This window comes from Eptatretus burgeri, chromosome 9 (genome assembly GCF_056783735.1).
Source record: "Eptatretus burgeri isolate ZD-2024b chromosome 9, Ebu_testis_v1, whole genome shotgun sequence".
Classification (NCBI taxonomy): Eukaryota; Metazoa; Chordata; class Myxini; order Myxiniformes; family Myxinidae; genus Eptatretus; species Eptatretus burgeri.
Genome location: NC_140969.1, coordinates 68,161,658 through 68,181,743, shown reverse-complemented (window position 1 = coordinate 68,181,743; position 20,086 = coordinate 68,161,658). Strand labels below are relative to the sequence as shown.

The 20,086-nt window shown below is 46.3% G+C and overlaps 2 protein-coding genes across 4 annotated transcripts in view; one reads left to right on the top strand and one right to left on the bottom strand.

Moving 5' to 3' along the window:
• The first annotated feature begins 1,727 nt into the window (after positions 1-1,727).
• PCYT2 (phosphate cytidylyltransferase 2, ethanolamine) overlaps positions 1,728-20,086 on the top strand; it is a 46,389-nt gene continuing 28,030 nt past the window's right edge. For all 3 annotated transcript variants that reach the window (XM_085895546.1, XM_085895545.1, XM_085895547.1), the window contains exons 1-5: positions 1,728-1,922; positions 9,432-9,520; positions 10,198-10,359; positions 10,528-10,594; positions 18,235-18,319. In XM_085895546.1, the coding sequence (XP_085751672.1) occupies positions 1,855-1,922; positions 9,432-9,520; positions 10,198-10,359; positions 10,528-10,594; positions 18,235-18,319 (471 nt within the window). In that variant the 5' untranslated portion in view covers positions 1,728-1,854. The remainder of the gene's footprint in view (positions 1,923-9,431; positions 9,521-10,197; positions 10,360-10,527; positions 10,595-18,234; positions 18,320-20,086) is intronic.
• Positions 10,699-20,086, bottom strand: part of LOC147020287 (uncharacterized) — a 31,879-nt gene continuing 22,491 nt past the window's right edge. The window contains exon 2 of the mRNA XM_085895543.1: positions 10,699-18,386. The gene's annotated coding sequence lies outside the window, so the exon portion shown is untranslated. The remainder of the gene's footprint in view (positions 18,387-20,086) is intronic.

Below are 20,086 nucleotides of genomic sequence, written 5' to 3'. Positions count from 1 at the left end.
AGGGGTGGGTGTGTGGTAGGGTGGCGTAGGAGAGGGGTGGGGGTGTGGTAGGATGGCCTGGGAGAGGGGTAGACGTCTGGTAGGATGGCCTAGGAGAGGAGTAGGCGTCTGGTAGGATGGCCGAGGAGAGGGGTGGGGGTGTGGTAGGATGGCCTAGGAGAGGGGTGGGTGTGTGGTAGGATGGCCTAGGAGAGGGGTGGGGGTGTGGTAGGATGGCCTAGGAGAGGGGTAGGCGTCTGGTAGGATGGCCTAGGAGAGGAGTAGGCGTCTGGTAGGATGGCCGAGGAGAGGGGTGGGGGTGTGGTAGGATGGCCTAGGAGAGGGGTGGGTGTGTGGTAGGATGGTCTAGGAGAGGAGTAGGCGTCTGGTAGGATGGCCTAGGAGAGGGGTGGGTGTGTGGTAGGATGGCCTCGGAGAGGGGTGGGGGTGTGGTAGGATGGCCTAGGAGAGGGGTAGGCGTCTGGTAGGATGGCCTAGGAGAGGGGTGGGTGTGTGGTAGGATGGCCTAGGAGAGGGGTGGGGGTGTGGTAGGATGGCCTAGGAGAGGAGTAGGCGTCTGGTAGGATGGCCTAGGAGAGGGGTGGGGGTGTGGTAGGATGGCCTAGGAGAGGGGTGGGTGTGTGGTAGGATGGCCTCGGAGAGGAGTAGGCGTCTGGTAGGATGGCCTAGGAGAGGAGTAGGCGTCTGGTAGGATGGCCTAGGAGAGGGGTGGGGGTGTGGTAGGATGGCCTAGGAGCGGGGTGGGTGTGTGGTAGGATGGCCTCGGGGAGGGGTGGGTATCTGGGAGGATGGCCTAGGAGAGGGGTGGGTGTCTGGTAGGATGGCCTAGGAGAGGGGTGGGCGTGTGGTAGGATGGCCTAGGAGAGGAGTAGGCGTCTGGTAGGATGGCCTAGGAGAGGGTGGGGGTGTGGTAGGATGGCCTAGGAGAGGGGTAGGCGTCTGGTAGGATGGCCTAGGAGAGGGGTGGGTGTGTGGTAGGATGGCCTAGGAGAGGGGTGGGGGTGTGGTAGGATGGCCTAGGAGAGGGGTAGGCGTCTGGTAGGATGGCCTAGGAGAGGAGTAGGCGTCTGGTAGGATGGCCGAGGAGAGGGGTGGGGGTGTGGTAGGATGGCCTAGGAGAGGGGTGGGTGTGTGGTAGGATGGCCTAGGAGAGGGGTGGGGGTCTGGGAGGATGTTGTCCTTCCACAGCAGGGAATTTATTTTTGTAGCTTTAACCTTGAATGACATTCCAAGACTCTTTTACGCAAAATTAAAGCAGAATAACCATTTTTTCCTGATGAATTCGTCACAACATGAAAATCCATGAAAAACCTCGATGAGATTATTGTGAGCAATAAAATCGGTGTCCTGTTCACGTACAGTGGACAAAAAACGAAAGATTCCCGCCAAAAGCGCTCGAGTTGGAAAACTATGATCATGTGAGTTTCCTGAGAAGTAACATCGATGTGGGAGCGAATGAAGGGCCACGCCATTGTTACCAACCTATGGTTGTTTCTCCGTGCTCTCTCGTTTTAAATGCTGATTTAGAGTCAAGAAAGGGAGCAGCGTCGTATTTTTAAACTCCTTGGTGTCCCTCGGTCGGGATTCTAACCACCGACCTCCCACATTTAGATCGGACGTTCCAACCTTCACACAAGAAAATAAATAAATAAATATATATATAATTTAAATCACGTTTACGCGATAAACACGAAGGAATAACAGGAGAAAGACTAATTATTCCTTCGCGCGTAATGACGTGACTTGGTACGACCTTCCGGGGGTGCGGCATTCGTGGTCGGAGAATAGATTTGTCGATTTAACTTTTTCTTCAGCTGTTGTCAATTTTCATTTCGTTGGGTTAATTCAGGTTTTATGGATCGAGTCAGCGAGCGAAATGGCGGCCAGCTGGACGGCTCCGTCCGGGTCTGGTGTGACGGCTGGTGAGAGCGGGTCGCGGCTCGGACGGCATCTTTTAATTGGCGAATTCTCTAACATTATCGCTTTATGATTTACATCGTGGTATAAATGTAAATGTGATAATCACACACAAAATATCTGTCGTTATACCGCTCTGCCCATCCATCACCTGCTCCATCCCTTCCCCCCCACAAAGCCTTTGTCATATTTCCACCCCCCCCCCCACGAAGTCTCCGTCATTCTATTTCCACCCCCCCCAAGAAGTCTCTGTCGTTCTATTTCCACCACCCCGCCACGAAGTCTCCGTCGTTCTATTTCTACCCCCCCCCCACGAAGTCTCCGTCATTCTATTTCCACCCCCCCCCACGAAGTCTCTGTCGTTCTATTTCCACCCCCCAAGAAGTCTCTGTCGTTCTATTTCCACCACCCCGCCACGAAGTCTCCGTCATTCTATTTCTACCCCGCCCCACGAAGTCTCCGTCGTTCTATTTCTACCCCCCCCACGAAGTCTCCGTCATTCTATTTCCACCCCCCACGAAGTCTCTGTCGTTCTATTTCCACCCCCCAAGAAGTCTCTGTCGTTCTATTTCCACCACCCCGCCACGAAGTCTCCGTCATTCTATTTCTACCCTCCCCCACGAAGTCTCCGTCATTCTATTTCTACCCTCGCCCCCACGAAGTCTCCGTCATTCTATTTCTACCCCGCCCCCACGAAGTCTCCGTCATTCTATTTCTACCCCCCACGAAGTCTCCGTCATTCTATTTCTACCCTCCCCCACGAAGTCTCCGTCATTCTATTTCTACCCCCCCCCACGAAGTCTCCGTCATTCTATTTCTACCCTCCCCCCACGAAGTCTCCGTCATTCTATTTCTACCCTCCCCCCATGAAGTCTCCGTCGTTCTATTTCTACCCCCCCACGAAGTCTCTGTCATTCTATTTCTACCCCCCACGAAGTCTCCGTCATTCTATTTCCACCCCCCCCCGCCACGAAGTCTCCGTCATTCTATTTCCACCCCCCCACGAAGTCTCCGTCATTCTATTTCTACCCTCCCCCACGAAGTCTCCGTCATTCTATTTCTACCCTCCCCCCCATGAAGTCTCCGTCGTTCTATTTCTACCCCCCACGAAGTCTCTGTCATTCTATTTCTACCCCCCCACGAAGTCTCCGTCATTCTATTTCCACCCCCCGCCACGAAGTCTCCGTCATTCTATTTCCACCCCCCACGAAGTCTCCGTCATTCTATTTCCACCCCCCGCCACGAAGTCTCCGTCATTCTATTTCTACCCCCCCCCACGAAGTCTCCATCATTCTATTTCTATCCCCCCCCCACGAAGTCTCCGTCATTCTATTTCCACCCCCCACGAAGTCTCTGTCGTTCTATTTCCACCCCCCAAGAAGTCTCTGTCGTTCTATTTCCACCCCCCCACGAAGTCTCTGTCGTTCTATTTCCACCCCCCACGAAGTCTCTGTCGTTCTATTTCCACCCCCCCACGAAGTCTCCGTCATTCTATTTCTACCCCCCCCACGAAGTCTCCGTCATTCTATTTCTACCCCCCCCCACGAAGTCTCCGTCATTCTATTTCCACCCCCCCCACGAAGCCTCCGTCATTCTATTTCCACCCCCCGCCACGAAGTCTCTGTTCTATTTCCACCCCCCACAAAGTCTCCGTCATTCTATTTCTACCCCCCCACGAAGTCTCCGTCATTCTATTTCTAACCCCCCACGAAGTCTCCGTCATTCTATTTCCACCCCCCCCGCCACGAAGTCTCCGTCATTCTATTTCCACCCCCCACGAAGTCTCCGTCATTCTATTTCCACCCCCCGCCACGAAGTCTCCGTCATTCTATTTCTACCCCCCCCCACGAAGTCTCCGTCATTCTATTTCCACCCCCCCCCAAGAAGTCTCTGTCGTTCTATTTCCACCCCCCCCCAAGAAGTCTCTGTCGTTCTATTTCCACCCCCCCACGAAGTCTCTGTCATTCTATTTCTACCCCCCCCACGAAGTCTCCGTCATTCTATTTCTACCCCCCCCCACGAAGTCTCCGTCATTCTATTTCCACCCCCCCCCCACGAAGTCTCTGTTCTATTTCCACCCCACCCCCACGAAGTCTCTGTTCTATTTCCACCCCACCCCCCACGAAGTCTCTGTTCTATTTCCACCCCACCCCCCACGAAGTCTCTGTTCTATTTCCACCCCACCCCCCACGAAGTCTCTGTTCTATTTCCACCCCCCCACGAAGTCTCTGTTCTATTTCCACCCCCCACGAAGTCTCTGTTCTATTTCCACCCCCCCACGAAGTCTCTGTCGTTCTATTTCCACCCCCCCACAAAGTCTCTGTCGTTCTATTTCCACCCCTCCCCCCACGAAGTCTCTGTTGTTCTATTTCCACCCCCCCATGAAGTCTGTTGTTCTATTTCCACCCCCCCCCCACGAAGTCTCTGTTGTTCTATTTCCACCCCCCCACGAAGTCTCTGTTGTTCTATTTCCACCCCCCCACGAAGTCTCCATCATTCTATTTCTCACCCCTCCCCCCCCCCCCCGACAATGTGTCTGTGATGCGTCAATTGATGCCGATAATAATTAATCATTCCCTTTTGCTTTGTCCGATTGCTGTATCTTGGGGACAGTGTATCATGTACGCCAGGATTGTGGGTTTTTTTGTTTCTTTTTTCCCCCACTTTCACTGCCATACCCCCCCCCCCCGTCCCTCAGCACACCCCTGGCTGTGCGTACGGGATAAATAGATGGTTGCTTTCACCATTTGGACCATAAAGGACCATTCACAAGCTGACATACATGTCGACGCTCATTGCTGAGAACAGACAGTGTGATGAGTACAAGCAGATCTTGTCACTCATGTCCTGCAACATGTGAGATGTCACATCTTACTGTGCATCTCTTAGCGTACTGGCTTGCACATAGGAGAGCTGCAGGTAGAACGTCCGGAGGTGGAGTGGTGGTGGTGGTGGTGTCTATGCAAGCGCTTGCTGCCACCGCGCCACCACTGCGGTCCTGACTTTCGAGAGGTAATTGCATAAGCATCCTTTTTTTAAAAAGTTTTTAATTTGATTAGCTCAAACTTGTTTAAGTGTCATGGCCCATATGGATTTGTGGTTCTCTATTCACAACCATAGGCCATTGATGTGAACCATGTGTAAGATGGGAGGGAAGAGTCGGATGAGGAGGAGGAGTGTTCAATGAGGAAGAGATTGATGTGGATAGGTTGGGTGACTCAGGTCATGACAGCAAGGTATTTTAAATTAAAATTAAAGTATTTCATGTTTGGGTGACTGGAGCAAACTTCCGGTTTTGTGCCAGATTTGTTGAATTATTTTGCTTTCCGAGCCTTGCCAGGAATGAGTGACTGAGTGCACTTCACATGAAGTTGTAAATAAGTTAGAGGTACACTTGATAGGTTGTGCTTTGACTCATTTCCTTGCTATCCTGTATCACTTGAAGAGTTTTCCAGCCAAGACCTCTTGATGTTCAGAAAACTCACATTCACCTGAATGGTTTCGTTTTAATGAATCCTCATCCTATATGATAGGGATATCATCCTATATGATATACCATTAGGGTTGGGTCAGTTTACACCTGTTGTAAGGTTTGTTTCTACAATGGACACCGACACATTTTTAATGGTAACACAGCTCCTTAAACCACTAGGAGTACTCTCTCTATCGAGTGCAGCCTGTGGCTGCTGGTTGCATCATTGGTTGGGACGAGGCTATGCCGCTGATGCAGTGTCCCCCTTACCAGTACACTGGTACTCATTTTGCCGACCTCGGAAGGATGACAGGCTGAGTAAACCCCACCTGATATTAAATCAGCGGCCTAACGTGGTTTGAACTCAGGACCCTAGGATCCCAAGCCAACACCAGGCTATTAGGAGTACTAAACCACCATTTAGAGAATAAAAGATTATTCTTGCATTCCCAACACTCTCAACTTCCAATGTGTTTCAATTTCTGAGCTGCTCCTCTACCCCCCACCCCAAGGGGGCGGGGGGGGGGGGCTTTCGGAATGTCATTTTGCATCAATCATGTGAATAGAAGGTATGCGAGCGCTATTGACATATTTTTAAGGTCATCAGCTAATTACAGACATTTTAACATTTTCATCATAACTTGACTGACGTAGGTGTGTCCTATCAGAATGAAATTGCCCTTCCTCGATAGCCTAGATCCTAGAAGAAGGCGCATCTACGCAACGTCTACATCGTACCTCTCCGAGTTAAAGGTCAAGGTCAAATTGCGGTCTGAAAACAAAGCAAACACTATTTTGTCAATGCAGAATGTCAAACACCACTTGGCATTCCAAGATGTTCTTTCATCACAATAGTGTCCCTGCACTGAAGTTGTCCACCTGATGTTTCATTAGCGTCCTTGACTTACTTTTTGATGATACAGTATCTTGAATGATGTTGAGTTTTATGGATAGATTGTAGATGGGGACGCGTGTTCTTAATTTACACTATATCCTGAAATGTTGAAGGTCGTGGTCATATGGCAGTCCGAATAAAATATGCCATCATTGGATCATGGGGAAAGGGTAAGCCATGGGAGGCTTACCCTTAGCAATCACTTTATGATCGCAGGTATCTAGTTATTACCTCCGCCACCGAAGGTGAAGGAGGTGATGTTTTCATGCCTTTTTGTCTCTGTCTGTCTGTCTGTGTACAGAATATTTCAAAAAGTTGTGGACGGATTCGGATGAAATTTTGGTGGGTAGGTTGAGTGTTTGACAAGGACAAACTGATTCGATTTTGGTGACGATCCGGATCCGACTACTCAAATTTTTTTTAGTGAGTCTTCACTATTGAGAGATAGGGCCAAAAATGATATGTACTGCAGCACGATATCTCAAAAATGGTTTGGGCCCGAAACGTTCTCGTGGATCAGGCATTACGTGGTGGAGGTACGTGCTCTACCGAGTGCCCTTCTAGTTGTGTATTGCTGTTCCGATTGATCAATGGAGTTCCGTATTTTAAAGGCGAAAGGCCCAAATCTCCTTTTTTCACAGTACTGCACATTGCCTGTCTGGAAAATTCATCATGAGATATCCAGGTTCAAATCCTTGTCTATGTAAAACTTGGCTTCTAACTGCCACTCTGATGTTGCAAACACAGAGGTCTCAGACCCTGCACTTTTATCCCAAGAGATATTAAGCTAGCTGTCCTGTTTGAGCAGTATCAGCTTTTGTTCATGGTTAATATAAGCATTAATTTGCATATGGGCACCATCTATGAACGCACCAACTAATATGTAATAAAACCCACAAATTCAATATGCACGTCATGTTCTTCACAAGCCGTTGGCATAGCTTCTTCCTTGTCTCGGCCTGTTTGTATTCCTGTTAACCATGTTGTCTGTAACATTCGTCTAACAATTGCTGATGAAAACAAACACCCGTAGTTGCACGTACCATTTATGAAGTCTGGTATCACTCTGCCAGGGTCGGAATCAAACCGCCGACCTCCCAGACTGATGTGACATTCATACCTTTTTTTTTTTGTATACCGTGTTGAGGCTCGTATGAGAGCTAACACACAATGTACAGCAACGGGGGCATGAGACAAGAGGAGCGGGAGTGGGAAGGACAAAACAGTGGGGAAAAGAGACATTAGGAGATCTGTGGAAGGGAGAGGGATGGGGTGGGGAACATGGGAAATACATGATGGACATTACAGGGACTTTCAGGAAGGAAAGCAGGGAATTTGAAGGAGGTGGGCTTGGGTGGATTATCGGGGGTAGAAAAGATCGAGGATTTGGATGGGGGATGATAAGAGGTGTGGTGGTGAACAGCTGTTTTGAAGACCTGGAGGGAAGAAAGGGATTGAATAGAGTGAGGAAGTTTATTCCAAAGGTGGGAAAAAGAGGAATGAAAGAGTGAAGGTGAGCAGTGATTCGTGATTTTGGTAGTTTTACCAGAAGTGGGTTGTTGGCGGACCTTGAGTGCCCTGCGGAAATGTGGTGGGGACAAATCGCAGAGAGAGCAGGGGGGCGAGGCTGGATAGGAGACGGTAGAAGACAGAAAGACCACCGACCAGCCTGTGGTGAGAGTGAGAGGCTCAAAGACCCAACTTCATCGCAGGAGATGCCAATGATCTGAAATGCCTTAGTTACCACAACGTGAAGCCAAGAAAGGTGGGAGGCACTGAAGTCTGCCGATTCACAACGACACTGTAATGTCACATGATTTGTACCTTTTTAGGGCATGGGATGTGTTAGCAAGAAGGTGCTAGGAAGACGTTGGTGAAGCTGCGAATAACTGATCGAGGTAAGTGTAAGTTCGAGGTGGTTCGGAAAGTGTGAAGACACCAGATAATTGGAAGAGAGCATAACAATACCAATTTTGAAACAGAAAAGGGACATCTTTAGTTTGGAAATTACAGAGTGATCAAGTTGATCAGACATGCTATGAATATATTAGGAGAGGATTGGAGACCGAAGGCTAAGGGAGATTCTGTGGATAGATGAGGTGTACAGTATGGATTCATGCAAGGAAGGGAAACTGTGGATGTGAATTTCATGCTGACACAGATTCAGCAAAAGATGCTGGAAGGAAATAAACTGTACTGGGCATTCGTGGATCTACAAAACAGATATAATAGGATACCAAGAGAAGTGGTGTTTGAGGAAGAAGGGCATGCCAGAGAAGATTGTTGGGATCATGATGGGAATGTCCTGTTGGAAGATGCTGAGAACAGAGGGGAATGGTGAAGGTGAATCCAAGTGGCCGACTCCGAACTGTTTGGATTGATGGAAGAAGAAGAAGAAGAAGAAGAAGGTGGTGGCAAGAGATTACAGCCAAAAGGTAGTTCTAAAAGCAATGGCTCACCAGTTACAGTATTTTGCTTACAGGGCCATTTACTAAAGATGATTAGCCATCTTGGTTATTAATTATTTAATAGGCATTCTGCTTGCAGTAATATTATTACTTTTTGAAACACTCCTGATGGGAGGGCAACTTTTAAGTTGAAAGTGACCAATGATCACTTTCAGCTTAAATTGGAACTAGTAATGACACTTAAACAACTAGTTATGACTCAACTTCATAGAACATTTCCAGTACACCCAGAGTACAACCACCAAGTTTCAATGCAGTTCGTCCAGCACTTAAGGAGTGTATAAAATGCAGAGCAGGTGAGTAAATCGGCCAAGTACTTTTCGATTCTATAATGTTTTCATACAGAGATTTACTGTTATAATACTATACACTTCTGGGACTTGTAATACACTTTCTGACAGAGCGGTGCTACACAATACATATCGACATTGAGAATTTGCATCAAATACGGAAGATCCAAATCTGGATAAGGATACGATTATATTTTTAAAAAGTTATGGACGGATTATGATAATGTTTGGTGGGTGACAAGAACAAGCCGATGAGATTTTGGTTCAGGTCCGTATGCAGATCATTCCCATCAGGAAACAAAATGTAAACCTTTTTAAGTTGCAGTTCGTCGTGCCCTCACAATTTGATTAATAATTGCTATTGCATTCCTCCTGTTTATCTTTTCTAGTTATGACATGGTGCACTTCGGCCATGCCAATCAGCTCCGCCAAGCCAAGGCAATGGGGGACGTTTTGGTTGTCGGGGTCCACACGGATGGTAAAATGATCTACCGGCACTTTCATTTGTTTGATCGAATTATTACCACATGAATTGTTTTGTCCTTCAAACAAAATTGCTTTTTTTTTTTCTTTCCCGACGGTTCAAGCAGGATCATGTACATAATATCAGATGCAAGGCAAATGCATTTGGAAACATCGGTGTACTTTTAACTTTCCAAGGACATTGGTGGGTAATATCAACACGGTGCAGTACGTGGGAATGGACTTGGGATCCTGGCACCATGAGCTCAGAGCTCACATGGGAATGCCAAACAGGAGACCCCAAATTGTTATACAAATAATTATTAACGTTTTTGATCTTGATAAGTGTCATGATGGTATCTTGGCCTGTGAAACAGTCGTTTGAGGACTATGATTGAAACCATTGTTCTTTCTGCATCATGTGTACTTGTATAACTGCCATGTTATGTCTCCACCATTATCACACACACACACACACACACACACACACACACACACACACACACACACACACACACACACACACACACACACACACACACACACACACACACACACACACACACACACACACACACACACACACACACACACACACCATAAATAATTATCAGACATGTTTAAAGGGTTTTAATTTTTCTTTTTTTTCCCCTCTGTATTGATCATCTTGCTGGTATTGATCTCGTACATCAGAGGAGATCACGCGGCACAAAGGTCCACCGGTGTTTACTGAGAGTGAGCGTTACCGCATGGTGAAGGCTATCAAATGGGTGGATGAAGTTGTCGAGGGTGCTCCATACGTCACCACCATCGACACGCTTGACTACCATGGCTGTCAGTTCTGTGTCCATGGAGGTCAGTTTGTTCAACAAGGTCTTATGGGCAGGATAGATGTCATAACAACTGATCACAAGTTGAATTTAACCCGTTGGTTAATTGATTGAGAACAAACCTCAAACTTGCAAAGCTCGTTTTACATTGAGCAAGTATTGATTTTGGAAACATTTTATTTCAATTTGACAGATGATGTTACGCTTACCGTGGATGGAAAAGATACTTATGAGGCTGTGAAAAAAGCAGGGCGGTACCGGTAAGTTCAAGGAACCAGTTGCAGCAGTGGCAACACTAAATCCAGAACAATGATTAATGTACGATATTTTGGAAATAGATTCTCATTTTTTTTTTTTGAAAAGGTGTGTGTGTGTGTGTGTGTGTGTGTGTGTGTGTGTGTGTGTGTGTGTGTGTGTGTGTGTGTGTGTGTGTGTGTGTGTGTGTGTGTGTGTGTGTGTGTGTGTGTGTGTGAAAGGGCTTTGTTTTGGATTATTATAATGCCTGACCATAATCCCACCAACTGGTTGAATAGCAGTGAGGAAGAGGCAATGTGCTCATGTGGCAGACAGTCATTGCTGCACACACATCATGCAGCTTCGGTTGTAATGGGACGCTTTCTGTGCCTCACTGCTCCATCTAGTTCGGAGGTGTAATACAATATTAAACTGACTAGGTTTGCATGGTCACGGGAAAAGAACGATTGTGTGGTATGTAACCCTGACGAGCCCATAAAAAGGGCGAAACCATGGTCGGCGGCTCCACTGTCCTTTACTGGTGACCTTTAATAGACTCGAGTGTAGCCTGCTGAAGACATCAAGGCCAGAGACGAAGGTTGCATTTATCGGGTCAGAGGGGCTTTGTTTTTGGTGTGTGTGTGTGTGTGTGTGTGTGTGTGTGTGTGTGTGTGTGTGTGTGTGTGTGTGTGTGTGTGTGTGTGTGTGTGTGTGTGTGTGTGTGTGTGTGTGTGTGTGTAGCTGGGGCTCAACAAGTTCCCCTTTCCTTCAACTGTTAAAGAAAGGCCCTGCATCAATGAAATCTGCCACAGACGGTTTCCTATGCTTTCTACAGCAGGTGCACCACTTTACTTCCGTTTGTGGATTTATTGGTGCCATTGGAATAAAAGTCATGTTTTTGACTGAAACTGTTTCAAAAGGAAAAAGTTTTGACTTCCTGTCCTTGTCATACAGAAGGTTAGTTCTGCATGAAAAGTGTTAGGCTTTAAAAGAGGTTTCCAGCTTGCTGGGTGTGCTCTGGCATTTTACTAGCGAGTTTGATCCTTGATATCCAATCCACGTTGAGATGATTGTTTAATATTGTACCAAGCACAGCATTCATGTCCCTTTTACATCTGTTATCGGAAACACCATGCATCTTCTTATTGACTTGTCTTTAGTCTCAACCCATTCGGGGCAAGACTAATTTCAGTGCCCATGTTAAGCCATAGATAGGTTCACGGAGGTGACATTCTGTGACGTCGTCACGGAGGTGACGTCGTTGAGGTGCTGTGTACAATGCATTTGAAAACTTGTTATATGCAACGACGTTGCTCATATTAATTTTTCTCCATGAGATATTGGCCCAATATTGATTCAGAAGCAAAGCACCTCTTCACTTTTTCCTTCTGAATAGTCGTGGTAATTGGTGAGTGAAGAGTCTCCAGCACTTGGTGATATTCTTCTTAGCCAATCAGAGAAGTGGTGGCTTGTAGGCAGTCCGTTGGCAAGGCGTCATGGTGGCACCCATAGTATATCGAAAGACATTCCCTCTAAGCTGCTCTTTTTCATCGGGCTCGGGTTATTGATGAAGGAATAATTTGAGATAGTCTGGGCGATTGGGTTTTGAACAGTCTAATTGGTCTTTATGGGACGTGATTCCACGGGCACGTTCAAAGGCAAGGAAAAACGTTGACTTTTTCACACTGATGTGTGAAAAAGAGGAATACCAAGTGGCTTTCTCTAACCTGAGTTCTTCATTTAACTCCAGCAGCACTTTAGAGGCCTCAATAGAAAAGTTTGTTTGTTCACTGTGTGGGCAGCAGTCCAGTAATGACCTGAATGAGATAACATACAGAATATTTTGCTGAGCATCGTCATCTAACGAAGCTGTTCTACCCCCACCCCCTCTCCCCCCACCAAAGACACTTTCCATCTCAGCACCTTCTTCGATGCAAATACAAATTAGGTATTCATCGTCGTTCCCTGTCTCCAATTATTCAAGTTCCTCCTCATGGAGATAGCTGGGCTACTGATGATTATGATCTGATTATGATTATGATTATTATGATTATGTGGCTAGCTGCGCCTGCAAGCAGTCACAGTGCGTATCTGGATGATGTTCGTGCCATAATTCCGAACTTTCCTGCACTGATGTTTGAGTTCTCTGGATTACCACAATAGTTCTCGGACCATCACTGACCGAACTTTTGAGATTGGTAATGCAGGCGATGATGAACAGTTAGATGATGAGCAATGAAACGTTTTAAAAAGCCTTACGATTCCAACTTGGTAAGTATATAAGAAAGATTTTTCATCACCCTCGAATCACGGCGGACATCGTTCATGACCTGACCTGACTCTCCAAAATGTTAATTGAAAATGGGTTGACAGGGACAACAATATTGATGATAATCTGATGTAATTGACTGATCCAATGTCTAATTACTGCACTGTCCCAGCTGATTATCTCACTCTGTACATGATCTGATGTTCATTTTGATGTGTGTACAGTACGTTTTCATCCGTGATTTAAGCGTGTCCAATTACACTTATTAAGCGTGCTAATTTTAACATCCTAATTCATATTTTTATGACTTTCACCAAATGGTGGTTAGTAGTGGGTATTGCTGACATGAGCATTTGCACTTGTATATGCGTTTTATTATCAAAGATTATGAACACTTTGTACGCGGCAAATATCACTTATTTCAGTGCAGACGTGTATAATTACAGTCTTAATTATGTCTCATTAAATTATAGTATTACCTGGGCATGGGCAATTCCCATTCCCAGGTAATACTAATATTACCTGAACACATCACCTTCTCCACGATCAAAGTAGGTTCTACCACTGTGTGCAATTATAGTTGTCTATTTGCATTAATGAAGCAGATGTTTTTGCGGGCCCGGGTTCGCGGGGGTACTACAAGGGTCGGGGTATCCCTGGTTCTTCCCGAACTCACCGGGAATCGAGGCCGTCACACACAAATAAGTCTGTGTCGCGGCGGGTCACTAATCGACCGCGAACGCCAACAATTGAACCACGTGACCCAGTGTCCTAGGTATGACTACCGTTTAACTGGGATATACACAGTCTCCTGATCAAGGAATCGCACCCTCGCGGTTGTGCTACTTTTATATTATCTTGGATATTGATTAACGTGACCTGACCTTACTACGAGCACAACACCGGACTGATATGAGAGCCAATCCGTTGGGGAATTGTAATCTCCCGGCTAATATACGTGCGGATATTGCTGGACCAATGGAAGAAAGGACAACCACGGGCAGATTGGAAATGCAATTCAACAAGAATAATTTATTTGCAATAAGCAATGTGGGTTATGGTGAAGGAGGGACGGGAACTCGAGGACTTTAATGGTGTCAAAGGGCAACCGGGGCAGGAAAAGGGGAAAGGCAATTAAGGTGTGTATTTACAAAAAGGGAAGAAAATGCACAAGTCGCAGACTGAGCTTAACCTATTCCTTACCTACCGGATAACACGACGAGTACCCATCAGATACACACACGGGAGACAATTGGGAGGGGCAGGGTGGCCTCAACCTACCGGTACGTGGAACCGTCGCTCTCCCCATTTTAATACTGCTCTCCCTGACGCTCTCCGGAACAGCCCCGACACTGCACTCCACAACTGATGGTCCAGGAGCTATGTCGGAATTGCGCACCAAAGCGTCTGGGACCCGGGAAGACGAGAGCGACGACCAGGGGCAGAGTGAGTGAGTGAGAGTGACGACTTGGGGCAGAGTGAGTGAGAGTGACGACTTGGGGCAGAGTGAGTGACAGTGACGACCAGGGGCAGAGTGAGTGAGAGCGACAACCAGGGGCAGAGTGAGTGAGTGAGAGTGACAACCAGGGGCAGAGTGAGTGAGTGAGAGCGACGACCAGGGGCAGAGTGAGTGAGAGTGACGACCAGGGGCAGAGTGAGTGAGAGTGACGACCAGGGGCAGAGTGAGTGAGAGCGACGACCAGGGGCAGAGTGAGTGAGTGAATGAGAGTGACGACCAGGGGCAGAGTGAGTGAGTAAGGGTGAAAGAACCAGCTTGTCGGGCACAGCTCAGATCCTCCGAGGTGGCTTGGGGCCGTGATCAGGCCACGATCAGGCCACGCCAGATCTTACAAGCTGACCCCATGCCAGCCACTGGGGGATGCTCCCTGCCACCCAGCTGCCTGCCCTGACATCAACCCAGTCGGCCCCCCTGGCCGCTGCCAGAAGCTGAGCTCTGTACCCAACACAGGGAAATCACCCCTACCCCCATACACCCTGGACAAACCCCACATGCCCAAAAATGTCCATGGGGCAATTATTGCAGGGGGGCTAGGTCGTGTCCTGGTCTGTTTACCGGTTGTATTCAGGTAGAGGGGAATGAACAGGGATGAGTGAAATGAAATACAGTGCAGGGGTAGACGGCAAGAAATTCCAGTACAAGGTAAGCGTCCATACAGACGAATAGACAAACAAGGACTTTGTGGGGCTTTTAACAATAAATGGGAATTCGGTATGTGTTTCTAAAGTCATGGCTTCGGTGAAGGTTCCAGAACGCTGGTGTTATTCGCACACGCCAAGAAGCCATGGGCAGTAAAACAACGCACACCCTACGTGATGACAGCAGTCACGGCACACGCCATTATGTGCTGATGTTGCTATTATCCCAACTGGTTGAGAGGGGGCGTTGGCTCCCCAATCAATTGCATTTAAGTACATAATAACCCCAACAGGGAAGATGCTATGCTTAACGTACATAATGGAAATAACTATTCCAAGAGTCTACATGCTGTGTGCATTTTAATTGTGGCATACAGTTTATAAAGCCATAACAATATTATCTTTCTCACTTGATATTGCTGTCTTCAATGCTGAAGTGCCTGATGACTGTCATCGTTACGCGATGATTGATTAATGTATGACCTCGGTGCTTCATCCTATAGAGGATCACAGTGGGTTCTGCTACTGAGCGTATTTCCATCTGTCTGTGTGCATTATTGAGGAAGCTGTGATCACTTCAAAACGACGAGAATTACTTGGGTATTGGTGTTATTGGTTAGATCGCCATGTTTTAGTTTTGATAATTTTTCAAATAAAGCACCGGCAACCTCAATACTTCTGATTTGGCAATTATGTTTTGATATCTGATTGCTACCTAAGCTTTGTAGCTTCACGATAAGTAATCATGGAGCATCAATTCGATGAAAATGGACGAAATGCCAAAAAGTGGCTTTCTGGACCATGGTGGTCAACATTAACACCCCATATCCCCATGTCTGGCCGATATCTCATGGAGAACTTTTTACCCAGAGCCCATCATATAGTTTTCTATCGATCTCCAAATGTTCAAGTAGCACCTCGGTCGCAGAACTAAAACTTATTTTGAGCTGCTTTTCCAGAGGCTGCCTCTGACCAATGTCTGTCTGTATGTGTCTGCGTCTATATATTTTTGGTTTAATTAATTTTTTTCTCTACAACCGCTTATCCGATCAATGTGAAGCTTTAAACATGGGAGGGACCTCTCATGGAGAATATTTTCTTGGTAACTGACATTATAGGGAGCATGATATGGCAGCGATATTGGATTAAAGAAAGAATAAAAAAGCGATCTTTTTCTCCGAAACCGCTTTTGGCATTTGTCTTGAAAAAAATTGAAACAAGACATTTGTTAACTCCCAATGGGGTATATAAGGTGATAACGGTGATGTCATTGGTGAAGTGGTATTCCAGCCATAATTGGTTGAATCAAAATCCTTAGCTGAAACTTCATATATCTGATATACAACCCACTGTGAGTGAATAATTAATTTTACGACATCATCGGTCATGTGGTCTGGTGGCCATATTAGATTGAAAATAAAATCTTCTCCAGAACTGCTTGGCAGATCAATGTGAAACTTCATACATATGAGTGAGTCGCCATGGGGAATATAGTTTGAAATTTTTTTTCAAATTCACCTTCATTGATGGGCACATTTTGGCTTTAATGGGCACAAAAGTGGTCGTTAAATATCCTCATGTAATTAATCAACAAAGCTGTGGATAATGGCAATGTATGAGACATAATAGGGTGCATGGATGATACGGGTATATGGGACATGATAGCGGTGGACCATAATAATAGCGTGTTCAGTTAACACGATTTTTGTTCAGAATGAGCACGCGAGGCCAGACGATGTGCCCATTCCCAGATCAAGTGTCATTCCAGTTACCTCCGCCACCGAAGATGAAGGAGGTTATGTTTTCACCCCTTTCTGTCTGTTTGTGTGCAGAATATCTCAAAAAGTTGTGGATGGATCCGGATGAAACGTGGTGGACATGTTGGGTGTGTTACAAGGAAGAAATTATTAGATTTTGGTGAAGATCCTAATCCGGATCCGGATCTGATAATTTCTAAAGTGATTTTTCACCATTGAGAGATGGGACCAAAAACGATATATAGCAGGATATCTCAAAAAGTTGTGGACGGATTTGGACGAAACTTGGTGGACAGGTTGGGTGTGTTGCAACGACAAATTGATTCGATTTTGGTGAAGATCTGAATCTGGATATGAGGTTTATTTAACTTTTAAAGTGATTCTTCACCATTGAGAGAGGACCAAAAACGATTATATAGAATTATATTTCAAAAATGTATTGAGCCCGATATGTTCTCGTGGATCAGGCATGACATGGCAGAGGTATGCGCTCTACCGAGTGCCCTTTTTAGTTTAATTTGTTTATGAAGATATTTCTGCAAGAACAGTCCTTCAACATCAACAAGTGCTTCCCTGTTTGAATTGGACAATTTGACTTTATAAGGCAACAAAATTTCTATTCTTGGATGTACTTTCCAGAGCTTATGAAAGGATGGAAAGGGAACGTTTATCCTGTAATAATGTGTTCCGTATGTTGGAAAGATAATTTGTGAGTTTGATCTCTTGAAGTGCATTTAATTTTTTCAGTCCTTGTTGCAGTTATTATTATTATTTTTTGCAATTCTTTCTCAGTGTGAACCTATTTATCTAAATAGTGATTTTCAATATTGATGTCGTAGCATTGCCACGGCGGATTCGAGGGAGTTGGGGAGGGGGTCTCTGGGGGTGTGTGCTCCTTCTTAAACGCTTGGGCGTAGATGTGCTGATGAACAACTTTCCCATCACGCCAGTATTCCAGATCGGGTGTGGCCGACATCTTTTTTTTTTTATGGTACATTTTGTCTGTGTAGCAATCAGTCCCACAGTTTGTAGTCATGACTGAGATTTGAGCCTATTGATGCATGTTAACCTATTGTGATTCATACATGTAATACTGACCATCAAAATCTCATTTGTTCTCGTGAGGTTTCCTGTTTACATTACACAAGTGGCCCTCCTCTAAATATAAGCCACCCGTTCTTTTCCAGTAATAAGTATTCATAACAAAACATTTGTGTGTTACTGATAGCAGGCAACCTGTCCTTGCCCACCATCCTCTCCACCACCCCCCCCCACCCACTCACCAAAGACTATCCCTCCTGGATCCATCCCTGCAGTAGGCCATTCTTTCCTTGTTAGTTTCACTTTAAAGTCGAATAGACTTCACAGCCTCACATTTTCATGTCTATTTGTTGCAGGAGAATATCACAAACATGATCACACAAATTGTAATCTCCAGTGAAAAGCTACTTAGCATTGAACTGTCTTGTTCTCCATTTTACAGCGAGTGTCAACGTACCCAGGGTGTTTCCACGACGGATCTGGTTGGACGGATGTTGTTACTCACACGTACTCATCACAGTTACCTGGTAGGTACAGTAGTCTGCAGGTATGGACCAGTTTGCTTAATGGATGTACCGATGTGTTGATGGATACCTGGAATGCACACATCATTATAGGAAAATTTTGAAAATAATGAACAAATGTACTCATAGCTTCCTGTAATGCATGGGCTCAGATAACTGTTTCACTGCTTAGCAAGTGTTATCCACTGTTGCCTTTTGGTGGAGCACTTGGCCTATCTACATGTTATTCTGAAAATTTCCATCTTTGTAATTTAAAATAAAAAAGGAGCTCTGTCTGTCTCGGCCTCCCTGCATGCGTGCCTGCCTGCGTCCGTCCATCAACAATGTCCTCTAGAGGATACAATATTACACAATCGGCAGCGCAGCATGCATGTAGTCAGGGTGCATGCAGATGCATGCATGTAACGTGCTGCAGATACACGCATGCAGCGGTACGCTCCGTGGTTAATTTACATGAAAACAAAATCTCTTCCTCCATATTCTTTTTCACTAATAATAATGGTGAGTCTCGTTGAAACGCATTTCTCATTTTGATTAGATTCAGAAACGCTTGCTATATTCAATATTCCATTTTATTCCTAATACTGGGGAACAAAAAAAACTTTTCACCTGCTACTAAGGGAAATGCAGGTGTTCTTGGCTAAATCTGTCGCAGATTTCAAATCTGCAGTCAGAATTTATCCAGCACGTCAGGTTTTCAAAATATGTATATGTATTAATGATATCCAGCATGCTGTATTATATACTTTATTATTTCAGATCACCACATTGTGCATGTAATATTGTTGCGGAAATGGCCCTTAGTGTTTTATTAAATATAGGATTAGCCCAGATCCCCCCTTAAATGCATGTTTAGCCAGGTTGTTCGGTAATTGGACATTACATGTGTATCGGGAGGTGTAGCAGGCTGTCTATTGTTCATACAGTGGTGGTGTGCCGAGAGGCGGTTTTCTTCTTCTTCCTTCCCCCCTCCGAACCATTCCCCACCCAGCGCTCTGAGATTCGGTCGGCAAGACGTGTTGGCAGCCGATTGGTGGAGGGCAGCTGCAATCTCGAGCGATGGACCAATCACGGGTCCCCGGGGGAGCGTCCAGAGAGCGAGCACCGGGAAGACAAGAGAGTAACTGCCTGAGTGTCGAGGCGCGATCTGCTGTATAAGGGATGGCTGTGTCAGTCGGGCGATCGGCAGTAAGAGGAACTGCATGAGGGTTTTTGCGATCGGCTTTCATGAAAAGGCCACCCCGAAAGGCGAAAGGAACTGGCTGCTTTGAGTCTGGGATCTGCTTTCGTGAGAAGAGCGAGCCCCAGGAAGGCAGGAGGAACTGCCTGAGCGTCGAGTCGGGCGATCGGCAGTAAGAGGAACTGCATGAGGGTTTTATGCGATCGGCTTTCGTGAGAAGAGCGAGCCCCAGGAAGGCAGGAGGAATTGCATGAGGGGAGTCGGCGATCGACTTTTATGAGGAGGTCATCGACAGGTTCATCCAGAGTCCAGTGACGTAGCCTCTGACTGTCCCAACTCACGGCACGGCTCGACACGTCTTTCCATCCCGCCGATCCGCCTGCGAAGCCCAACACCCCGATTTGGCCTGATCTGGTGAGCAGGCCAGGCCTGGATTTGTATGCTGGACCTTGTGAAAAGCCAGCTGGAGCACACCGTGGATCTTCTGCTCTTGTGCCGTCGACCTTACGGGGGCTGAATGCGCTGATGATATTGCGTAAGCGGTGCCGGGAGAAGGAGTATGAGCGCCATTTTGCCACGCTGCATGCTCG